Consider the following 25,389-nt stretch of genomic DNA (forward strand, 5'->3'; position numbering starts at 1 on the left):
AAAAGGAAGAATACTATATGCAACTTTAGAAGTAAACATTAAAAACCTAACACAATTAGCATTAATAAACATCAATAACACTATTTGATGCGTGCATGATTTCATAATAAATTGACTAAAATTGTTATATATTTATCATCAAAATTTCAACCAAGTTTATTATCATACACTCGAGTGTATCATGAGCATGGTTTGAAATCATCCAAATGAAGTGTTGTAAAAAGAAGAGTTCCAAATAAAAAAACATTAATCTCGGATATACCATTTTATATTACACCCAAATATATGATGAATGTACTAAAATTTCGACTCCCATAGCAAAATCGCTTAAATAAAACCCAAAAATCAGGCTCTTTCCTAACTCCCTTATTAGTTAACCAAAAAAAAAAAAAACGAGCCATAAGAGTAATTGGACCCACCTCCTGAAGATACCATGTGCCCGAGAAGAGAAATACCCGTATTACACGGATCCTACCCTTAGACTTTGTCATTTAGTATTTACCTCTTTTTAACTTTACTCACATGCTCTCACCTCCACTCACTAAACCCTAGTCTCCAAAATCTTTATCCTTATGATGACGCACATCACCTAATCCACCAATCATAATCTCCAACCATCTCATTATTTTCTAGATTTTTTTTTACTAAACTAACTTTAACTTTTAAGTTTTTGTGAAAAATAACTTATAAAATACTTATTATCCCAAGATATATTTTAATTTTACCGTTTTGTTGTTGACATCTACCGAATGTCGGTTTCCAGTATTGACGTTTTCTTTCCGTTTATTTGAAGTCACGTAATAGTTAGTGAACTATTCAACCATAATGTTTGCGTTACTCAATCCGATGTTCTCGTTTCCGCTTTGTCATACACGGCTCGCGCCGATGCTTCCCCGTAACATTGAACGCTCCCCTATCGATGCTTTTTACATCCCATAGCTTCGCGCAAATCGCTTAGCCCCGTACATCTTCGGTGAAAAGCGCTCGATCAGTGAGCTATTATGCACTCTTTCAAGGTTGGTTGCTTCTAGGCAAACGTCCTGGTTATCTCTGCACCCTTACATCATTTATCACCGAGCAGTCATTTAGAGGCGTTAGCTGGTGATTCGAATTGTTTTCCTCTCGACGATGAAGTTTATCCCTCATCGTCTCACCGACCGTTCTTGGCCCCTCTTATGAAAAAGGGGATTAAAGAGGTCACATGCTATCACATGATATTTAATGAACGGAAGAAAAAGTCAATAACGACATAAGGTAGTTGTTAGCAACAAAATGTTAGAAGTAAGGAAGTATGACAACAACGTTTTTATAAGGCAGTTTATCGCAAAAACTTAACAGGTAAATATAGCCAGATACAAAATCATATTCTTTATCCAAAACGTATCTGATGGACCATGTTGACAATAATTTATTGTGCACCTAAACTGACTTTATCACGCAAAAATCGATTATACCAGGATAAAAAAAAATTGATGTATCAAACCCTGTCTACATCGAACAAAAGTTAATTAAATGAAAACTGAAGTTAAAAAGTACTCCTTCTGTTTTTTTTATTGTTCTCACTTACAATCTTGACACTATTCATACTTAGACATAATCTTCTTTTACAAGAAAAATATAGTCATGCCAGATTTTATTTGATTCGTCTCAATTAGTACATTATTAATATTTAATCGGTATAACTTTTAGTAATATATGATGAAAGATATTTAACTTCAAAGATGTGCATCGTTAGATGTGTATGGAAAGTGAAAAAAAAAAAAACAGAGGAAGTAGATCATATAATTTGCGATACACAAATAAATTATTATAAACCTGGTCCAATTTTTTTTTTTAATAGTACATCGTAAATAGCCAAATCACATTTGCCCTCGTGAGCAGTTGCAGAGGATAGAGAAAATCCTGGGGTTTTTTGCGCGTATATATATATATGGGGTTTTAAGTGCCCTACCACTACTATCAACTATCATCACAGTTTTCCGTTTTTCCATCCTCATCTTTCTCTCTCTCTCCTCCATACTTGTTTACCGAGTCGCCGAGTCGATTCGGAACTACTAACTCACTGAGTTGGACTCGTTTATCTATTTTCATCTTCTTCAACCTCCAGATATGGACACTTCCAGAGTTTTCGTCAAGGATGTTAAGCGAGTCATCGTTAAGGTTGAAATTTCCGCTTCAATTTGCATTGATTTTATCGAATTTCATGTTAATTTCGTTAATTTCAGATTTCTTTAATCTGTGATTGTGATTGTGATTGCGATTGTTTTTAATTATTATTTATGAAAAATTTGGAATTGATGTCGATACTTTCGGTTTGCTTATTGTGTGAGATATATGGAGTATTTAATTCTACCTGGATTGACATTGTTACAGAAGACATTCCGAAAATTTGCTAATTATAGCTAATTTCACGAATAAAATAATAAAATTGGATTTTTTTATTTATTATTCTCTATATATGGTGATTTTTTTTTGTAGATTTTGTGTGAGAATATAGATTTTCATTTCCTAGAAGTGATTTTGCATTGTTGTTCTGGTTTCTGTGGTTTGACCTAAGAAAGGAGTAATATCTGATGTGATTTTTTTAAGTTCATTAATGGAAATAGATTTAGCATTTTTTTTGTTTATTTTTGTATTTATTACCTTTAAAAACGACATCTAAGTGATGTGTCGAGGAAATAAAGGTTGCAACTTTTCTAGGATCTCTCGTTTACGAGTCTCGGAATCCTTGTGCAAGGTCACAGTTGGGCCCTACATTTTTCTGCTTTTTTTTTTTTTCCATGTTCATATGTCTTGGTGAAAGTAATAGATGGAGAGAAGAAAACAAAGGTGGAGGTAAATAAAAGATTTAGTGGCAATAACACGTAGTATTAGGAAAAATCCCAATAATAGAGCAAAAGGACAGAATTTTAATTGAAAAGGGTCAATTTTTGGTTGTGCTTTAGCTTCTATTATATTACCTCTGTTTCCTTTTTAATGGTTACACTTTGCTTTTAAAAACTTTTACTGTAAATTATTGTGGATGGGTTCGTGTTAGATTTGTTTGATTTGATTTGTTTGAGATGGTATTCTAGAATATGAGTGTTTTTAATAATATTTACTATCATGGAATCAAAGAGGTTAATGATTAAAGGTTTTCTTTGAGACTGTGAAAGAAGTAAGAACAAGTATAACTAGAAGGGAGAAGGTGGAGCTAATATGTAAGTACATAAGATAGCAACATGAAGATCATGGAGCTAGAATTTATGTATTTGTGACTTTTCTTAAGATACATCTTAGGTGCTTTAGTATGTTTGAGGATCAGTAGATATGGACATATGGTGGTTGGATTCTTTGATATTTATGGCCTTTATTTGCTGTACTTTTGTTACTTGTTATTTATAATATTGAAAGGGGAAGTAGTATGTGCTTCTTTTTTCGAATTTTTTATTTTTCAGTATGTGAAGTAATATAATATATTGCAGGACTCCTTTTTTTTATATCAGTTTCTTGAGTGCAGTTCCCTTCTTGAATTCATAGACTCTCCCGACTGTTGGATATTGATTTAGTCGTTTGTTACTAACAGGTTGGAACTGCCGTTGTTACAAGGAGTGATGGGAGGATGGCACTTGGAAGACTAGGCTCACTTTGTGAGCAGGTAGAGTAATTTGTTTCTTTCCAAGTTTTACCTTGTGTGTAGCATCTGTAGGTTCTTCAACCTAACTGTAATATCTGGTGGATCTTACTCACATTTAATCCACTCACTTTTTTGTTTAATGTACAGCTTAAGGAGTTGAACCTTGATGGGTATGAAGTCATTTTGGTCACTTCGGGTGCTGTCAGTGCTGGTCGTCAGAGGCTTAGGTTCAGGAAATTGGTTAACAGCAGGTTTGTGGCTTTCCTTCTTTATAAAGTTTGTTATTGCATCTGCTGTATGTATTTTGCAGCAGCTCCTTGTAAGTATTATTACTTTTATGCCTAAGAAGCTGAAATAATTGCGGATCAGAAAAAAAAGAGTAGTTATGTAGCGAGGCCTTCCCTATCAGTATTCTGACAATATACTTTCTGGTTAAGGACTGTATACTGACAGTTGCTTACATGGAATATGATATATAAACAGGGTTGAAGGCAATAGAGTGCAGCAAATATCAAAAATAAAACAAAACTGTATTTTGTTCTGGATTCAATACGTGGGTTTCAAAAATTCTTAATATTAGTTCTTGGATGCCGATTTTGACATTTGAGGGAGCTTAATAATTAGATTATGACGTGACTTGTTTGAGCATATATTAGGAACAATCCAGCGTAGATATAATGGGGCTGCACTATAACAAATACTTTAACTGTTACCACTGTCATATCAGCTTGCCATAGTTTAGAGCGTTGCTATGGAAGTTTCTCTATGATGAATAGTACTAAAATCCACATTTGTGCTGGTAAAAATTTCAGGTAGTTATTAATTAGATAGAATTGCTACTTTGTGAATCCCTTTTTTCTGGTGTGTGAACGTTCTTGCATTATTTTGAATTATATATGTTGTTTTATGCGACTGAAACAAGTCGAAGATCTGGTTATAAACTTTCAAGCCTTCTTCTTTCTTTTTGGTTATTAAAATTTATGTTAAGGAATCTATCACTTGGTAATCTCAAGGAATATGTCAATATTGCAGTTTTGCTGATCTGCAAAAGCCGCAAGCTGAACTTGATGGGAAAGCATGTGCTGCTGTTGGACAGAACAGTCTCATGGCTCTCTATGACACATTGTTTAGTCAGGTCCTAATCTAAGTAGCCAAGTTTCTACTCATGGTTGTGGAAAAGCTGTCTGTGAATGGCGGGGGCTTTTTGACATACGTAGTTTGTTTACATAGTGAATTTTTTTGCAGTTGGATCTGACTTCTGCTCAACTTCTTGTTACGGACAACGACTTTAGGGATCCAAATTTTAGATCACAAATAACTGAAACTGTGAACCAGTTGTTAGATTCAAAAGTTGTACCTGTATTGAATGAAAATGATGCAGTAAGTACCAGGAGAGCTCCTTATGAGGTATGTACTGTTTTTTTGCTTAATCTTCATTGATGGATCTTTTTTTTCCCCTTTGTTAACCAGGGTTGTACATTAAACAAGGTAAAAGTGTGTCATCGCGTGACCAGGATAGCTCAAAACAAGTAACATCCCACATGTTTTGATTACTTAATTTGAAGCTCTTTTATCATTTTCAAACATTGCTGAAGGGAAAAAGAACAGAAAAGATTCACTTTGAGAATTTTATTTGGCCATATATCTATGGGTTTTACTGATATCCCCAAGCCATTCCATGTATCTGATAGTTGCTTTATACTTTTTTTAACTCCCTTAACCTGAGGATGTAGCGTATTTTAATAACTCAACTAAATAATAGATGCAGAATTTTTTTGTTATTGTTTACTACTAATGGTTTCTCTTGCAGCTTTCCATAGTTCTAATTATGAGCACTTTGAGCAGGATTCATCTGGTATATTCTGGGATAATGATAGTTTAGCGGCCTTGCTTGCTTTGGAATTAGAGGCAGATCTCCTTATTTTGTTGAGTGATGTCGACGGCCTTTATAGTGGTCCACCAAGTGACCCCCAATCTAAACTTATCCACACATATGTTAAAGAGAAGCATCAGACAGAAATAACTTTTGGAGATAAGTCTAGATTGGGCAGAGGGGGTATGACAGCCAAAGTAAAAGCAGCTGTTTATGCTGCCAATGCTGGAATTCCTGTAATTATTGCTAGGTATGGCTCTATGTAATTCGTTTGTTTTGGACGTCTAATGGCCCTTTGTTTCTGGTTCTGCTTTATTTCTGTTTGTCCAGTTCTGTGTCATTGTTGATTTAGTCCCTTTCTATTTTAGGTGTCTTTAAAGCATCTGTCATGCTTGTTTCAGTGTATTTATGGTATTGCTGTACTGATTATGGTGTATGCGATCCAGTTTTCGCAATTTCACTTTGGTTTAGAGATTGTTCTCATGTTGTGAATTTGCAGCAAACTTTCTTTCAGTAGAAAATTGAAATATTTGACTAAGTTGAGTTGTGAATGTCTTTTTGAACAAAGGCATGTCGAATACCTGGCAAGCAATCATTAACTTCTAGAGTTTCTTTTAAATGGACAATCTCTTTGCCCTTGTTTCTCAAGACTTCCTGTAAATGATAGCATAACTAGCTCATGGCCATATTTGTGCTAGATTGTGATGCAAATATGCAATATAAGTGCTCCCTGATGCTTCTGCTTATGATTGGTAAGAGCATCAGTTGAGCAACCTAAACCTTATATTCCTACATTTCTATTTCTTGTACCATCTCTATTCTGCAGATTTGCCGACTCACAACTTTGAGTATGTGTATAGGAAAAAAATTATAAGAAGTTATATTGTGAATATATATATTGAGCTTAATCTAACAAAATCCCACAAGACTATGTCTTTCTCTATGTATAAATAGTACAAGATGGTCAAATTTGGTTATGTGAATAGTGTCAAAAGTCAAAGTGGTCTATGTCTTTCTCTATGTATAAATAGTACAAGATGGTCAAATTTGGGTATGTGAATAGTAAAAGGTGAAAGTGGTGAAAAGAAATGGAGGAAGTAATTATCTATTGTTCTTAAATCTTATCCAGAACTACAGTAACTTGCTAATTCACAAAATAAAAGAAACGGTGCAAGTGAAACTGTTGATTTAGTTCCAATTCCGATTAATTGATCTATTATTATATTGATGTAATGAACATTACATGTTTAAAGTAGCATATGGAGACGATAAATTATAATGCTAGAATTGGGACCAAGTTTGTATGTAGCATTCTACTTTTTTATGGAGGTAGATAACACGAAAACAATCATATTCTTGAAATATCAATTATTTTTTTGAAGTGTTTATTATTTTTATTTCTCTTGAGAGAGTTATTTGTATGTTGTTGAGGGTTCCACATTCAAATTGAAATATTTTGCTACTTCCTGAGTAAATTTATCTTCTTGATTTATCTTACAAAGTTCCCTTTGACCTGATTCTTTTCTGTAATCTTTTGAAAGTGGGAAGGCAACAGACAATATCATCAAAGTACTGAAAGGCCAGTGTGTTGGCACTCTATTTCACAAGGATGCTCATTTATGGGCTCCACCTAAAGAAACTGGTGCACGTGAGATGGCAGTTGCTGCAAGAGAGTGTTCCAGGAGGCTTCAGGTTATTTTCTTCTCAATGTGATTATTTTATGGAGATCAGATTATTTTTTAAGATTTGAGCTACTTTATATAGAATTCCAACTTTGCAATATATATATTTGCAAATCAAATTAATTTTTAATCAACAGGCGCTGTCTGCACAAGAAAGAAAAAAGATTCTGTTTGACATAGCTGATGCCTTAGAAGACAACGAAGAACTGATTAAGACTGAAAATGATGCTGACATTGCTGCTGCTCAACAAGCTGGATATGAGAAATCATTGGTGGCCCGGCTAGCCTTGAAGCCTGGCAAGGCAAGACAACACTTTATTTTTTGCACTCTGTTTGGCTAGTTTTATTATGTCGTGTGATTTTTTGCTGACTCCCTTCGATCTATGTAAAAGCTGTTTTTTACACTTCTTTTCTGGTGGTTCTTAATCATATGCTGTTTTAATTATGCAGATTTCTAGTCTTGCCAAATCAATTCGTGTCCTTGCTGAAATGGAGGAACCTATTGGTCAAATTTTAAAGAGAACAGAGGTACAACATATTTTTCTTTTATTTTTGTGTCTTTATGCTATCGTGTTCCTTCGTTTCAAAGAGAACAGAGAAACAATTATGCTTACTTAACAACTATCAGCGTGTAATTTTGTATTTGATGGTACTTTGATCCAGAAACACATAATTTTAGAGTTGTTTTGATCCAAATTAAATGTTTTACATTTTCACTGCAAAATTGGACTAGCGCTCCTATTTAATGTCAACGAGATTTCAAACCCCAATGCTTTTCTACTAATTATATTAATGCATCTTTTGGTTGCATATTTGTTGCATTTTACAGAACTGGTCCGAATCGGTTCTGGTTTTCGAATATTTGACTGTGGGGTTTGGAAGGGTAAAGGAGAAGAAATTGCTTTAGCACTACGCTGTGATAGCCATTAAGTTAAGTATGTGGCTGGAGCAGAAAGCCCAAATTTCTCAGGATTGGCTGTTCGTGTAATATGTCGTAGGGTTCAGTAATTCTTACTAGTGTTCTTATGGGTAAAGCAGCTGGACTTTTTTTAATGATGATTCTATTGAGGAGACTCAAAGGAATTGGCTAATTTGTAATTCTGTCTTCTGTTTCTGTTTTGAGGACAACTTATCCTCTCTTTAGTGCTCGTTCTTGTGCAGATAATTTTTGTATAATTTTCTTATTAAGGAAAAAGGTATTCAGATGTTCTTTCTATTGTGCAAAAGGCTAAACTCGTTTTTATTATGGGTTTGAGGGAGTATTTAGATTTGGGGTGAGGACATGTCTTAAGCACGATTGCGTAGATTACAGAATATTAATCAACGTGGACTTTATGCTCTTGTTTGGTGCTAAGTAAATTTAAAATGCAGCTAAATATATTTTCTTTTTTTTCCATGATTACTGTCCTTTCAGATTGCAGATGGACTTATCTTGGAGAAGACTTCATGTCCATTGGGTGTTCTTCTGATTGTTTTTGAGTCTCGTCCTGATGCTTTAGTTCAGGTTTGTATCCTTTTGACTTGCGATCTTAGCATACTGCCAAGTACCATCTGCATCTTTTATCTACGAACTTTGCAGCTCCCCCCTCCCCCCTCAGTCAATAACTTTGTAGCACACAGCCTTTTGGTTTCTAATTTTTAATCTTGTTTAGCTTGGTGCTTAACATAGGATATATGTGAAAGATAATATAGACATAGGCACTTGATGATACCAATTTGCAGCATGGGATCAATAGAAGGCTCTATTGTTATGTAAGGGCTACTCTATAGAAGAGTTTGACTTGCCAGTATGTGATAGACCATTACATAGAGCATTTTGTTTAAACTCGAACCGCAACATCATATTTCCATGTCTCAGCCATTACAATTCATTGCTTAAGCATTAAACCTCTTGATACCTTCGAAGTTCACATATGAGAATTTGTGAACCATGTTTAGTCTCGACAAGTTTGAAGAACCTCGTGATTCTTCATGTAATAACAAGATTATGTGTTATTGACTATGCCAAAAAAAATATCTCTTATACCCAGTTGATCTTTTCTGTTTGTCACTTTGTGCAATGATGACTGCAGCTGTTTATGTATGTTAGCAAGATCTGTTCCACCAACTCCGTGACAAATACCTAATATTATTCAAGCAGTTCTTGTCGATGAATCTGGTGTGCAAAGATTTTGCTGTCTTTATAAGCTGTAAGCAATGTGGAATATGCCCGGCAATCAGTTTTGGTGATGCAAACTGTATAGACCTATCTGATGGGACATTCCTTGTTTCATTTATTGTTGTTATACATGTAGCCAATTGGATTTGAGCCTTTCTAAGAAGGCTCATCTTTGAAGCTGGTTGTGTAATAAGCTATGTCATTCAAGCTCCACTAGTGTTGGGCAAGGTGGGTGTATCAGACTTGACCATATTATATGCATTTTGTATATTTTGGTCCAAATTGAAGTGTCAACCTATGTTGGAGTATCTAGTCAGTCTGTGACATAGGTGTTTTACATAGGGTAATGAGACATTTTTGGAACTCAGATGTCCTGCTGTAGAATCTGCTTTCCATGTCGAGAGACATGCAAGGTTTGAGTTGGAGGGAAATTATAATTATTGATTAGTTTAAAATTTTCTGGCACTTTGCAAGGATCTTGGTTTCACTTTCAACACTCGAGGAAAGTTGTTTACATCTGGTAAAGATTGAACAACAGTTGATAGGTTTCCTTGTTCTCGATATTCAATGTAAAAAGGATGATTTGAGTATCCCCATCACACAGTTAGTGATGTGCTGGTGAACAATTGACATGAACATTTGACGTTTTCATTGTGCTGACTTCAATGTTGTGACTCGGGTGGAAACTGGATTGTTGATAATTGTATTCCAGTGGCTTTCAAGGATGAGTCTCTGGAAGGGAGTCAAAGCAAATACTTGTCCTATAATTTCAGAATGAGAGAAGCTACTGAAAGTGTGCAAAATCAGATTAAGGTTTTTATATGTTAGCTCTATGATTTTATTGTATCATGAATGTGACTCGGTGCTTCTGAGACTGTCAATTAAAATTGTCCAGACACATGTACTGCAAGGATACATAGGAATTGTCTTTGGACTCATTAGCTTCAGCTCTGATATGTTGGTAATTTGGTGTTTCCCTATTAAGTTTACAGCAAAGATAGACAGAAATTATTCCCTTATTGTATTCCAAATTTATGTTGTATCACAATTCTTTACGAAAAAATGAATACATAAGTAAGACATAATAGTAGGCCAAGAACAGGGTATTCTGTGTGTGTTCAAGCTATGATGATGATCAGAAGATATATAATTTTCTTTTGCCCTGAAGTACATATCAGTCGGCTTTTAATCACTTTCTTTTCTTTTCCTATTAATTTATCATTTTTTATTGTTCTTCCTTTTATTCAAACATTCTAGCAAAAAAGGCTGTCGTCAAGTGTCTAAAATGTATTCCAAAGTGTCCTATTAGCATATATAACAATAACAAAATTCCATCTGGGGTGTCTTAGACTTATTGGGGCAGTTGGTGTTGCTGCCTACATGCTGCGTACATGAATTTTCCATATAAATTCAGTATACATATATATATATATATATACTCCACGGTAAAATTCTACGTGCGTGCTGGCTGTTTTGATCGCTGATGTAATGACCTCTTCAGAAACACGAAATTGTCTCTGTCCCTACTATCCTCTCCAAATTTAGTATTCATGCAACATTTGACTCTACCTGTTTCTCTTTAAAAGTGCAAACTTAAGCTTGAAACTGCCTCAGGTTGAAGTTTATATGGTCAATATGAATCAGTGTTAGTATATATTGTTTTATAAGAATTTAGATGGCTCATATGGTTCTACATGGTACAAGATTCTCTTCTTACTCACTAACACTCCCTGCCTTGGGGGTCCAAATCGCAGATAGCTTCGTTGGCCGTACGGAGTGGAAATGGACTACTTTTGAAGGGTGGAAAGGAGGCAAAGAGATCGAATGCTATTTTGCACAAGGTTTATACTATTCCCTTTTGTGTTCATTTTGAAGTTGTTTGAACAACTGCTCTATATTTTTAAACTTTTTCTTGCTTATATAATATTTTTTGCAATTTTAGGTTATTACTTCCGCTCTACCAGATAAAGTTGGTGAGAAACTTATTGGTCTAGTCACCACAAGAGAGGAGATACCTGATTTGCTCAAGGTAGGTATCCGTATAAGCATTTAATAAATGAAGCAATCAGTGACTATAACACGACTGTTCATATTACCTCAAGCACCCATGTATGATTCTTGACACTCAAGCCACAGATGTAGACACTTTGACATATCATGTTTTGCCAAATTCATGGAAAGCCGAATTAGACACTTGAACATGTACACAGTAACACTAGTATTCGATTCTGAGTAACATAGGTTTTTGATGAGCCGTTTCCAAATTTTACTGTTGTTGCAGCTTGATGACGTCATTGATCTGGTCATCCCAAGAGGCAGCAATAAACTTGTCTCTCAGATTAAAGAGTCAACAAAAATTCCTGTCCTTGGACATGCCGGTAAGTAATGTTGACAGGAATTCATTTTCATTAAGATACGTGTACTTATAAGGATTTGTCATTTAAGAGGATAACTGAATGTATATTGATCAAACTTCATGGTTTCTTACCAGACGGAATTTGTCACGTCTACGTTGACAAATCTGCCAATATGGATATGGCGAAGCGGATTGTTTTGGATGCAAAAATGGACTACCCAGCTGCTTGCAATGCTATGGTAATTTCCATATTATTTTCATCTTGCTACAACATATATTCCTTATTGTTGACTACAATATTTATTTTATTGCATGTTCTGGTGTATTATTTTAGGAAACCCTGCTTGTACATAAAGATCTGCTACAAAACGGAGGTTTAGAGGAGCTCGTTAGGGATCTTAGATCTGAAGGTACGCGTTGTCAGTCAATAGGTATTCTTTTTGCTTTTCTTAAGGGTCAGAACTTATGTACTTGTGTTATAGGAGTTGATTTGTTCGGTGGACCAAGAGTCGGTGCCCTGCAGGAGTTGAATATTCCATCAACTCAGACGTTCCACAAGGAGTATAATTCACCTGCTTGTACAGTGGAAATAGTGGATGATGTTTCTGGTGCCATTGAACATATAAATCAACATGGAAGGTATTTTTGAATTTTACTTTTCATTTCGTGCTTATATTCATAATACAGAGGGTGATTTTGATTACTTCTTTGGTTGTGCGGTTGCAGTGCACATACAGATTGTGTTGTAGCAGAAGATGAAAAAGTTGCTGAAGTATTCTTGCAGCAAGTAGATAGGTGAGGACATTAAAAAATTGTGCATCATTGAGTATTTTGTGTGGAATGCTGTCTTTTTAATATTAATCATCTTTTCAATATTGAAACTAGTTTACTCGTAAGAACATGATTGGATGATTAGTTTTAACCATAGATGTTATTTGTGGTGTTTAATTTTTATGTAAACTTTCAGTGCTGCTGTATTTCATAATGCAAGTACAAGATTTTGTGATGGGGCTCGTTTTGGCTTGGGTGCCGAGGTACATTCTACAATCTTTTACATTTGTCGAGTTTAAATAGAAATATATTGCACTTGCAAACTTTCTCAAATCATAATATTTTGATTTGGATCAGGTTGGGATAAGTACAAGTAGGATTCATGCTCGAGGTCCCGTTGGAGTGGAAGGGCTATTAACAACAAGATGGTATGTTCATGCTATATCACTAAAATTCTGTATTTTCAGCTTCACATATAACTCTCATTAGGTTAGCATGGTTTTGACGGGGCTTGTTTGTTCACGACGCAGGATTCTCAAGGGAAATGGGCAAATTGTTGATGGCGACAAAGGTGTGGTATATACCCATAAGGACCTTCAAGTAACGTCATAAACTCGCAAATTTTATTCGAGACGTATTTATTTTTAGTTCCTTGGACCCCCATAGTAGTGCAGTTTGTGTGGGGGAAAAGGGTCTGCATTTTTCATGTCCTCTCTCCCGCTGCCTTTTGGGTAGTCTATGTACGTCGTAGTTCTATTTCTACTTCTACTTCTACTTCTACTTCTGAGTTCTGACCCTTACTCCATGTATTGAGGATCTTATTGTAGACTTTGTAGTCTGTAGACGCTATTTATTACTTTGTCAAAATAAACGATTACCTTATTTGAAAGGTTTTCAGTTAATTTATCCAATATGTTCTACTCCTTGGTCTTGTTAATGTTCGGTGCAGTACATCTTGTATTCAGATTTATAAGTGGGAAGCTGGGATTGGGGAGTATGATGTGTAACATGTTTTCGGGAACACCAACAATTCAAAGTAAAAATATACCTCCGTTTTTTTTAGTTGCAACGATTAGACATTTTCCCTCTCTATTTTATGTCAAATCGTTGCAACTAAAAAAAAACAGAGGTAGTACTATTGTACAATTCAGGTAAAAAAAAACATGCATACCATTTGGTACTATTGCACGACGCCTAAATACAACTATTGAGATGACTCTACCCTGGAAGCAAATTTGTTTTTTCGACCCCCATGGAAATATACTATTTGGAATTAGATGGTCTCATATTGCCCTATGATGTTAATTTTTATTTTTCGAGCCCAATGGATGTTCGTTTGCATGAATTATAGCTTTCAAATTCAGCTATTTTGCGCAATTCTGAAATTTGTGATCCGACTATGTTTTTAAACAAGGACCTTATGCAGGTCTCTAAATGCCTTAGAATGATTCTCAGATGGTTAGCACAATCCAATTTGATTTTAAATACCTTTTACAATTTGATTTAAAATTTTTCACTTAACCTAAAAATAGCTTCAAAGGCCATCATAAGTTCATTTGTAGGCATGACTATGATATTAAACGGTCTCCTAATACTATCAAATTTGTACCATGAAACTTGTAGCCTTATAGGCGTGAACAACCTTTAAATTCAGCTATTGTGAAGCTATTTCCAGATTTTTCCATATCCTCCATTTTTCGTTTTCTATCAGGGGCGTTAGGATAACTGTCATGTGATTTGGACCCTTTTCACTAATGTAAAATGTCATCTACAATTTGTTTCAAAGATTTCTATTTCTACCCAAAGATAGCTCTAAAGGTTTGTTCCTGAGCACCAAGGAGGCCCCAAAGTTGTGAATTATGGCACCACAAAGGACACGCCAATATTATACATGTAAGGCTATGAGCCAAGCTTCTTATGTCCCTCGGCCATTATATTAAGTTTATTGTGAACTGCCAACTTCCAACCAAGTATGTCAGCATTTTAAGATTGTAGGGCCAAACTAGTCAAAATTAAGCCTTCTTGTGTCCCGTCGGCCATTGGATAGTTGGATATCAATATCATAACTTATCTCGTCGATTTATCTATTAGCTAACTAGTTATTAGGTTCGGGCTATGCTCCGGGCAAGAAAGAATTTCATTTATTAATGTAATACTTTATAATAATAACACTAAATATAATTTAGTCCAATGGTTAAGACTTTAGTTTATGTACTTGAGGTTGCAGGACCAAACCTTATACTATGTAATTTCTAATTTTTTTTTCATTGTACATGGATTACATGAACTAAAATTCGCTAGGGAGAGCGCCACGTGGCACAGTTTCTTGTTTATGCACGCCTTTTAATATATTTGTATAGATACTTCCTCCGATTTTATTACTTCTTCCGTTTCAAATTAAATGCAACAAAAATGTATTATTTGTGAGACATAAAATAATTTTTTTTTTTTGCAGCTAAGAAATAGAGTGACAATACTTTATCGTAAGAATAATACAAAATTAGTAGGATCATCCAACAACAATGATAGTGGATAAACTAATAAATGAATACTCAAAAAGGAAAACGGAACCTAAACTAATTCTTTTGGCAATTTTTAAAGTTTCAACTATGGTGTGCTTGAACCATGACGCCTATTATCTATATACTAGCCTTATATGCACGTGATGCGCGCGTTAATCTGAAAACTTGTTATTCTATTATCTACTACATCCAATCTATAATTGTTAGATAAATTTAGATATATAATTCGCTACTGTAAAAAAAGGTTGTGAGTAATTTTTAATATTAATTTTTTTGTGAATAAATTTTGAACAAAAAGAATAGACCTAATGAGTTGGTTTGACTGGATTAAAGAGTATCAAAGGTAGTGAATATCTAAGACTTTTTAGATGGACGTCATGTATACCATCTTCTCTTATTTAAAAAAAAAAAAGTCAAGATATTTTGTCCATTTAATTTCATGATTGAAGTATTTGATGCATATATACCATTTATAACTTGTTTAGAATGACAAGTTGAAATGAAAAAGGATTCTTAAATTATTTTTTAAAAGTTGTTTCATTTCATTATATCATTAAAGTAATTTAGTATTTTCGCGGAGCACACCATCTTCATCCCCTTCGGCCCTTCCCTTATATAATAGATAATGTATATTGTATACATCTATACTTAATTTCAAACAACTGATAAACAAGACCAAGAAAAATGGAGAAGAAATTCTTTTGGCTTTCGGTTTTGCTTCTCTGCTTACTCGCTTCTGGTATTCATTTTTTCCTTTCTTAGTCTATGTTTATTGATATTGGATTTTGGTAATTGGCTTCTCCTTGGAGTTTTCATGAAGTTGTCTCTTTCTCAATTCAAGGAATTTGTTTATATTTGTTTGGTAGCAAAGAAATAAGTAGAATAAATTGAGTGAGTCGTTTGGTTGATTTGACAAATTGGGAGGAGTAAATTTAAAAATTTCTCAAGAGCAGTTGTTTGATTTTCAACTAAACAACTTTGGAACTATCCATGAATTTTGTCATGAAAAAACGAGTACTTACATAAACACACTTTACATTAGCAACTTTCTATAATTCTTTTTGATGTTTAGAGAGGTCATAAGGACAAAGTGAGAATCGATCATAAAATCTCTTAAAATCGAGAAAAAGCTCTAAGCCTTTAACCAACTAAGTTATCACTTACTCTCAGCAACTTCCTATAATTTGTGAGAATGGAAACTTCCCTTTATATTAAACCTCTAATTTTCAAAATTTAGCCAACCAACAAACAACATTCCAATATCCTTATTCTTAGAAACTTGAGAGTTTTGGTTAAAATTAATTACTTAAGATAGTTTGTGTTTTCATGTGTTTATATGACAGAGATGAACATGGTGGTCGAAGTTGATGGTGCGACTTGCGCAAAACCAAGTAAGTACTACAAAGGCGGTTGCTTTGCTACCATATCAGTTTCAGCTTGTAAGAAGACTTGTAGCCGAGAGAATTGGCCTGATGGTGCTTGTGTATACCCATTTAGATGTGAATGTCGAAGGCCTTGTTGAGATATGTGTGCTCCTCTATCTATGAACTATGTGAAGTGTGTATTATATAAGTCTCTTTTGAGTTGTACTATAATTTCCAGTTAGTTGTTAAGTAAAGATTTCCATATAAATCTGAGTACTTTTTTTTAGTAAGATCCTTTGTTTTGTTGATCTCCTCCATTGTTGAATATTCATCAATAATTTTTATTTTAATTTACCATGCAATTGTATCATACTTCTTTTGTTTCAAAATACTTGACATACTTCTCTCGACACACTTGCCAATGCACATTTTCAACTGTTGTTAACTCTAATTTCCTATAAGCGAAAATTATAAAAATTCGATATTTCAAAAGTATACGTCGAGACGACTCTAACAAGATTCCACGTGACTATATTTTTCTCTTACATAGAATAACAAAACTCTGTATAAAAAAGTTTGTAAATAATGTAAAAGTCAAATTGTATCAAGTATTTTGAAACGGAAGAAGTATATGTTTGATGACCTTTAAAATTTTAAAATTTGTGGCCAAAATTTTGGACTTCAAAACGCCTTGGGATTACTCAGGTGGTTACCATCTTTTATATTCAGTTCAACTTCGACATACCTCCAATGTCTACCATATGTTCGTGTCCATTTTTAAGCACGAATATATCAAATGGTGTCATGTGAGTCTATGACTATAAGATGCATCACATAAAATTTGTTTCCTTGGTCTTGAGAATGTCTGGAAGCATAATTTATATTACTTATATAGCCTTCAAATTCAGCAATTGTGTTTTTATAATTTTTTTGAACCTGAAAAAGTTACTTATTCAGGACTCTCTCGAAAGATTTAGATCTAAATTGATTCAAAATCTTTTACGACTTGTTTTATATATCCTATTTTGACCTCGAAATAGCTCAGAAGTCCACCATATGTTTGGAGGTATCGATATGATATCAAATGGCCTCCAAATACCCTAGGATGTATCACATGAGTTTTGTTTCACAGCATTGTCGGAAAGTTCCAAGGTGTCTTGGGATGACTTTAGGGTGGTAAGGACCCTCTAATCGATTTAAACGCCCTACACAACTTGTTTTTTATATATCTATTTCAACCTCGAAACAACTTAAAAAGTCACCATATGTTTGTACTTAGATATAGATATGATACGAGATGGTCTCATATGGCCCTATGATGTCAGATTTTATTTTTCGACCCCTTGAATGTCAGTTTGCATGAATTGTAGCCTTCGAATTCAGCTATTTTGCGCAATTCTGAAACTTTGCGACCCGACTATGTTTTTCAACAAGGACCTTTATGCGGGTATCTAATGCCTTAGAATGATTCTCAGATAGTTAAAACTATCCAATTTGATTTAAATACCTTTTACAACTTGATTTAAAAATTTTCATTCAACCGAAAAATAGCCTCAAAGGCCACCATAAGTTTATTTGTAGGCATGACTATGATATTAATTGGTCTCCTAATACTATCAAATTTGTACCATGAAACCAGTAGCTTCAGAAGTGTGAATAACCTTTAAATTCAGCTATTATTTTCAAATTTTTTTACATATCCTTCTTTTTTTATCAGGAGCTTTAAGATAACTGTCATGTGATTTGGACCCCTCTTCACTAATATTATAAATAGTCATCTACTACTTGTTTCAAAGAATTTTATTTCTACCCAAAGATAGCTCTAAAGGTTTGTTCCTGAGCACCAAGGAGGTCCCAAAAATGTGAATTATGGCACCACAAAGGACATGACGATATCGTACATGTAAGGCTATGAGCCTATGAGTTATCATGTGTCGCATCTTAAATGGAAAGCTTTAAGGTCGGGATTTTTATTGGGCCTTTGAATGAGTGGTCTTATACAAGGAAATTCAGAGAAAATTCTTCTTATTAATGGAATTCTCTATAGGAGGCCAAAAAAAAAAGGAAAAATTGACAATAGAGGTCTGAACTTTGGGTGATAATTTTTAGAAGGTCTGAAATATTGAATAACTTGTGTAGGTCCCAACTTTAGGGGGTCTTAACTTTTAGCAGACCTTAGTGACTTAAAACTGACTTAATAGGTCATCACTTGTAAAACTTGGGTCACATCAGAAGGATTAGTTGAGGGAAGGTTGTAGGAATTAACTAGGTGAGATTTTTTAAAAAAATCTTCAGTTTTAAGTTTTCGAGCCCGCTAAAAGTTAAGACCCCCTAAAGTTGGGACCTACACAGGTTAATCAATAGTTCAGACCTTTTAAAAATTATCACCCAGAATTCAGACCTCTATTGTCAATTAAAGCACAAAGACAACATAGTATACCATCATACATTCAAGATTTTGGGCTTAAAATAGCCAAGCTTCTTGTGCCCGTCGGCCATTATATGAAGTTTATGGTTAACTGCCAACTTCCAACTACCAACCAAGTATATCAGCATTTTAAGATTGTGGGGCCAAACTCGTTAAAATTAGGCCTTCTTGTGTCCTGTCCACCATTGAATAGTTGGATATCAATATCATAATAAATTATCTTCTCGATTTATCTATTAGCTAATACTTCCTTGGATTTTACTATTTCCTTTATATCAAATTAAATGCAATAAAAAGACATTATTTGTGAGATATAAAATATTCTTTTGTTGCATTCAATTCGAAACGGAGGAAGTAGTTTAGTGCTCCTTCAAGCATACACTTTTGAAAGAAATGGGTAAATGGATTATAGAAGTGAAGAGAAAGTATTAATTTATTGCATATCAATTTGAATCTAATGTTGCACCTAAGAAATAGAGCGACAATACTTTATCGTAAAAATAATACAAAATTAGTACGATCATCCAATAACAGAAACGATAGTGGATACAGGGGCGGATCTAGGGGGTGGACTACCCGGGCCTCAGCCCACCCCATGATCCACAATATCTATAAGTAACCTATATGAGATAGTAATGTAAATAGGTATAGTGGAGTAGGTGGTTGGAGCGCGAGTATACTAGGCATCAAGTCACAAGTTCGATTATAAAGACATTTGTTTTTGGTTTTTTCAATTAATCAATAAGTTCGGTCCTCCCTATATTAAAATCCTAGATCCGTCACTGAGTGGATAAACTAATAAATGACAACTCAAAAAGGAAAACGGAACATAAACTAATTCTTTTGGCAAATTTTGAAGTTTCAACTATGGTGTGCTTGAACCATGACGTCTATTATCTATATATAATGTATACATCTATACTTGATTTCAAACAAGTTATAAACAAGACCAAGAAAAAATGGAGAAGAAATTCTTTTGGCTTTCGGTTTTGCTTCTCTTCTTACTCACTTCAGGTAATCATTTTTTCCTTTCTTAGTCTATGTTTATTGATATGGGATTTTGGTAATTGACTTCTCCTTGGAGTTTTCATGAAGTTGTCTCTTTCTCAATTCAAGGAATTTGCTTATATTTGTTTGGTAGCCAAAAAAAAATAAGTAGAATAAATTGAGTGTCTCGTTTGGTTGATTTGACAAGAACAGTTACTTATTTAATTTTCAACTAAACAACTTTGGAACTATCCATGAATTTTGACATGGAAAAACGACCACTTACATAAACACACTTTACATTAGCAACTTTCTATAATTCTTTTTGATGTTTAGAGAGATCATAAGAACAAAGTGAGAATCGATCATAAAATCTCTTAAAATCGAGAAAAATCTCTAAGCCTCTAACCAACTAAGTTATCACTTACTCTCAGCAACTTCCTATAATTTGTGAGAATGAAAGCTTCCCTTTATATTAAACCTCCTCTAATTTTCAAAATTTAGCCAACCAACAAACAACATTCCATGATCCTTATTCTTAGAAACTTGAGAGTTTTGGTTAAAATTAATTACTTAAGATAGTTTGTGTTTCATGTGTTTATATGACAGAGATGAATATGGTGGTGGAAGTTGATGGCAAAACTTGCGCAAAACCAAGTAAGTACTACAAAGGCGGTTGCTTTTCTACCATATCAGTTTCGGCTTGTAAGAAGACTTGTAGCCGAGAGAATTGGCCTGATGGTGATTGTGTATTCCCGTATAGATGTGAATGTCGAAGGCCTTGTTGAGCTATGCATGCTCCTCATCTATGAACTATGAAGTGTGTATTATATAAGTCTCTTTTGAGTTGTACGATAATTTTCAGTTAGTTGTTAAGTAAAGATTTCCATATAAATCTAAGTACCTCCTTTGTTTTGTTGATCTCCTCCATTGTTGAATATTCATCAATAAACTTTTATTTTAAGTTACCATGCAATTGTATCATACTTTTTTTTTTCGAAATATTTGACATACTTCTCTCGACACGCTGGCAAATGCACATTTTCAACTGTTAATAACTCTAATTTCCTATGAGTGAAAATTATAAAAAGCCGATATTTCAAAAGTATACGTCGAGACGACTTTAACAAGATCCCACATGACTATATTTTTCCCTTACATAGAATAAAAAAACTCAGTAAAAAAAAAAAATTGTGAATAGTATAAAAGTCAAACTATATCAAGTATTTTGAAACGGGAGAAGTATATGTTTCATAACCTTTAAATTCTTCAATTTTGTGGCTAAATTTTTGGACTTTTGGGAACCTGACAATGTTTTGTTAAATCCAAGACCTTCCTGAAGATATATAAATGGCGACTCTTAGGTGGTTGAGACCCTTTCAATTGTTAGAAATTGTCGCCTACGACTTGTTTACTATCTTCCTCCTCCTATCTCGAAATAGCTTAGAAGGATTTCATTGTCTTCCCTTAAGTATGAATATGATTTCGAATCGTCCCATATGATCATAACATATCCCTAATCCCATGAGGATTGTTTTAGGTCCCAAAAATGTCCAAAATCGTGACTTAGCCTTCAAATTTGGTTACTTTGGAGGTATTTTATTGACTATTGTAAATTTAACTATTTATTGAGGACCTTCTTAAAGGCTTCAAGATTCAAGATGCATTGAGATGCCTCATGGGTAGTTGAGATCAAATTCTCTATTTTACTCTTCTACAACTTATTCTGCATGTTTCTCTTCGAACCCTAAAATGGCTTCAAATGTCTCTACTCCCGCAATATCACATTTAGACTTACAGTATACATGTTTTCTCGTGACTAGATGCCGTACCATGAGGTATGTAGCACAATTCCACGGAAGGTTCTAACAACATGAATCTTGGCGCAGCGCGATATTGTGCAAGTTGGGTCATGGTTTGTACATGTGAGTTGCGATGCATCTTTGATGAGAAAGCAATACACAACAAAATTTTAGCCCAAACACGAGCGTACGAGAACCCGTGGGTTGTGTTGGCACTTGGTTTTAGGTCTAGCACGAGTACAACACAAGGACAATATATGCCCAAGCATGATATGACACGGCACACATGAGTCATGACTATGGTCTATATTGTGCCTTGGTTTTAGGTCTGGTTGACCCCACACGGCTAGGGGCACGAAGCAATCTCTTGTTCTCTTGTTCTTAGGATGAGCCTCATCAAACCGCCATTACGACAACCCTCGCTAGAGCTGGCAAAATATTACCCAACCCGCCAACCCGACCCGAACCCAACCCATTAATAATGGATTGGGTCAGAATTTTGAACCCGTTTAATTAAATGGGTCGACCTGACCCAACCCGTTTAATTAAATGGGTTGGGTCAGGTTGAAAATTCCAACCTGATTTTGACCCACCTAACCCATTTATGAAAAAACAAGCTAAAAAAATCCCTAAAAAATTTGAATTCCTCTATTGCTCTTGCTTATTATGACTTAGTCATTACACTTAAGGTTGGACAATTGCTTACGAAGTTTTAATGATGTTATTTTGAACATTTGTGTTGATTTTGAACAAAAGTTCTGTTGATTTTGAACAATATTATCATATGGTTATGTAATGACTTAATTTTAATTTGTTGGCGACTGTTATTTGCAAATAAATTATGTTGTTTTTATTTATTTTTTCTAGAAAAAAACACGAAAAAAAAATTAAACGGGTCGACCTGAAGGTTGACCCGTTTATCATAAGGTTGGGTTGGGTTGTAAATTTCAACCCGTTTAAGTTAATAGGTCAGGTTGGGTCAAGGAGTTCTCAACCCGCCAACCCAACTTGATCTTGACCCAACCCGACCCATTGCCAGCCCTAACCCTCGCCCAGCCACCGATTTCATCATCACACGGCCAACATCATGACAAGCACCCTTTGCAAACTAACCTGCATCATTCCAACCACTGGATGCAGTTGCACATTGTTCAGGTCTCAGAGCTTCAGTTTTCTAATCATATCATGAAATTGCAACTGAAGCAAAAATACTTTAAGAATCAAGCATCATTCTTAAAGAACTTTTGCTTGACACTCCAATTGAAGGATTTAACAATTACTTTTGGATATCAACTCCACCCACTTCAGTATAAAAATAGAAAATATTTAAAGATGAAACAGAGACTCTGGAAAGGTGAGATTGATATTCTTCTAAGTTTGCTTGAACTATTGAAATGGAGCAACTGGTCTCAAGAATATACGTTCATTAACCATGCTTACATTATGAGTATTATAACTACTAGCAACAAGAATGGTCCTATAACCCCCCCCCCCCCCCTCTTCAGATCTTGCTTATGGAACAGTTTCCGGGCATTTCCGCAGCATAGATCTCAGTAAGTGTATCAAAGCTTATGCCTCGACAAATTTCTTGACATCCTTGAGCCACCTAAGATACTCTTTGTTATCCTTCTCAATCATGTACTCATGCAAAAAGTTTGTTGTGCTTGGCTTGATACCCCTAATCTCCAGATATTTGTGGAAGGCCTTTTGCAGATTTTCATCCAGATCACTAACAAATTAGAAAGATTAATAAAGTAAGTTCACAAGTTGGAGAAAATGAAGATAAAAAACAAATAAACAATGCTCAATTTTTTCAAAAATCAGATGATACAAGACAGGATAAAGACTTACAGGAAATCAGGGCCTTCATATGCAAGTTGATCTTCATTTTCATGATTTTTCAGCGAGAGACTGTTGATGGCAATTTCATCTGGGTAAGCAGTGCAATCAAATTCCAAAGCCGGTCCGTTCTTCTTGGTTACAGTTACAAGAAGTGGTACACTCGACTGTGAGCTTGACTCATTTTCATCGTCTTTATCATCGTCATCCTCCTCATCTTCTTCCTCACCAGTAACAAGACTAGGCATAGACACTTCAACTGTTATGGTTTCATCCTCATATTCTCTTGTCAGAGTCACAGTCTGCTCTCCAGCGATATCCTCAATCTTGAAAGGGAAGCTACCCGGAGCCTCAACAGTCTGCAAAGACAAAAAAAACAAGAACACAACAAAAAGAATTGCTATAATTTCCAACAGTAAGGAGATAGTTTAAATCCGAAGAAACTGCAAAATAAATACTTCCTTTAAGAACAGAGCAGCATTCAAGGTTTACTTATAACTTGACAACAAGTTCAAAGTAATTAGATAAAAAGACTATGGAGCAAGAAACCTACTATCTATCATTACTATTCAAACGTGAAGTTTCAACTGTAAATTCTCGCTAATTCAGATATCAAAATATCATCATGTGAGATAGTGTTAGATTATCTCCATGTATATTTTGAATATCAACTCAAGAATATGTTTTGCTAATACGTAAGTAAAGATATTAATGGTTAAACGTACCACAGTCGGCGAAAACACAGGAGTAACCATTTCAAATAAACCTTTTCTAGGTCTTACAAACTTCCAAACTTTTATTATCATTCCAGTAACTTCCAGATACAACTACCAAGTACCAACTAACATTTCAGTTTGCAATTAGTACAATCCTAAACTTCAGTTTGACTATTTTACACCAATAAAACTCAATCGCACAAATTAAAAACCCCTCACAAGCCCTTTTTATCATCAATCAATCACAAATACTAATACCACAACAAAAAGAAAACAATTACAATCTATACTAATATATTAAAAGGCGTTGTAAACAAGAAACTAGGTCATGTGGCGCTATTCCTTAGAGTATTTACTTCAAATTAGAAAATAAATGATATAAAATTTGATTCTATGACTTCTGGTTTGTATACTAAAGTTTGTATAGTTAAAGTCTTAACCACTAAATCAAATTAGGTTCGGTGCTATAATTTTAAAGCAAAATACTTATAAATGAAAATTATAATTACTCGGAGCATAGCCCGAGCCTAAAAACCAGTTTCTACTAAAAAAACAAACCACATCTGAAAAACTCAACACAACTTCAGACAAATCCAAGTAATTCAGATAGAAAACCTAAAAAAAAAAAAAAAAATCATTTCTCGAGCACATGAGCAACCAACAATTCAAACATTCAACTATATCCCAAAAAAAAAAATCAAAAAATGGAGAATTTCATAATGCAAGAAACAAAACCAGTCAAATTTATAGAGAGTGCGAAAAAAGATTCGACCTTATCAATATCCTCAGACTCTTCAACAACATTAATTTCACTTTGAAGAACTTCAACAAGCTTGTTATCAGAAGAAGTACTGTTCGAGGAGAAATGGCGGACGGAAGAGTAAGTAGCAGAGTGAAATAATCGAGGAGAGAGAGTGGCGCGTTTGACGGCAGAGAATACGGCGGCGGAAGATTTCGTGTTGCTCTGAGATCCGATCATACGAGCGGCGAAAGGCGCCGCCTTTTTTGCGGAATTACGAAGAATTGCAGAGAACGCCATTGTTGAATTTGGGAAAATTGAGGAAGGAGAGGTTTTTTAGGGTTTAAGGGGTTTTAGGGATTTGATGGGTGTTTTTGGGAGGTGAAGTTTAGGGTTTAAGAAGCTATGTGGAAGTTTATTCTGAATGAGGGTATATTCGTCATTTTCTAAAGATTTGATTGTATTTGGTTTTTGTTTTGGGCCAAATGGTGTTTGTTGTCATTTGGGGAAGTATTTGCTGAAATGGAAGTAAAGCC

General features: G+C 34.6%; 2 protein-coding genes and 2 long non-coding RNA genes across 6 annotated transcripts; 3 read left to right on the forward strand and 1 right to left on the reverse strand.

Annotated features, from left to right (window-relative positions):
* The first annotated feature begins 1,899 nt into the window (after positions 1–1,899).
* On the forward strand, positions 1,900–13,393 carry LOC104904817 (delta-1-pyrroline-5-carboxylate synthase). 3 transcript variants are annotated; one of them, XM_010693221.3, is made up of 21 exons: positions 1,900–2,160; positions 3,566–3,637; positions 3,764–3,867; positions 4,649–4,751; positions 4,862–4,996; positions 5,087–5,104; positions 5,462–5,739; positions 7,031–7,181; positions 7,309–7,473; positions 7,622–7,699; positions 8,586–8,675; positions 11,084–11,170; positions 11,272–11,358; positions 11,611–11,707; positions 11,821–11,924; positions 12,020–12,095; positions 12,168–12,324; positions 12,412–12,480; positions 12,653–12,719; positions 12,814–12,884; positions 12,987–13,393. In XM_010693221.3, the coding sequence occupies exons 1-21, from the start codon at positions 2,110–2,112 to the stop codon at positions 13,066–13,068; spliced, it is 2,142 nt and encodes a 713-aa protein (XP_010691523.2). In that variant the 5' UTR covers positions 1,900–2,109; the 3' UTR covers positions 13,069–13,393. The 3 variants fall into 3 exon arrangements, with proteins under 3 accessions (XP_010691523.2, XP_010691515.2, XP_010691531.2); XM_010693213.3 differs by lacking the exon at positions 5,087–5,104 and having other exon boundaries at positions 1,902–2,160; positions 4,862–5,023; XM_010693229.3 differs by lacking the exons at positions 1,900–2,160; positions 3,764–3,867; positions 5,087–5,104 and having other exon boundaries at positions 3,596–3,637; positions 4,862–5,023.
* A 2,126-nt stretch (positions 13,394–15,519) lies between these two features.
* LOC104904810 (uncharacterized) lies at positions 15,520–16,696 on the forward strand. The gene is made up of 2 exons (XR_791663.4): positions 15,520–15,717; positions 16,322–16,696. It is a non-coding gene; the product is annotated as an uncharacterized LOC104904810 (long non-coding RNA).
* Positions 16,697–19,160: 2,464 nt separating this feature from the next.
* Positions 19,161–20,726, forward strand: LOC104904806 (uncharacterized). Its single transcript, XR_791661.4, has 2 exons — positions 19,161–19,784; positions 20,367–20,726. It is a non-coding gene; the product is annotated as an uncharacterized LOC104904806 (long non-coding RNA).
* A 2,093-nt stretch (positions 20,727–22,819) lies between these two features.
* On the reverse strand, positions 22,820–25,243 carry LOC104904799 (hypothetical protein). The gene is made up of 3 exons (XM_010693188.4): positions 24,887–25,243; positions 23,411–23,757; positions 22,820–23,288 (listed from the first exon to the last, which is right to left on the reverse strand). The coding sequence occupies exons 1-3, from the start codon at positions 25,151–25,153 to the stop codon at positions 23,129–23,131; spliced, it is 774 nt and encodes a 257-aa protein (XP_010691490.1). The 5' UTR covers positions 25,154–25,243; the 3' UTR covers positions 22,820–23,128.
* Positions 25,244–25,389: the final 146 nt, after the last annotated feature.

The sequence above is a fragment of the Beta vulgaris genome, chromosome 2, assembly GCF_026745355.1.
Source record: "Beta vulgaris subsp. vulgaris cultivar EL10 chromosome 2, EL10.2, whole genome shotgun sequence".
Lineage (NCBI taxonomy): Eukaryota > Viridiplantae > Streptophyta > Magnoliopsida > Caryophyllales > Amaranthaceae > Beta > Beta vulgaris.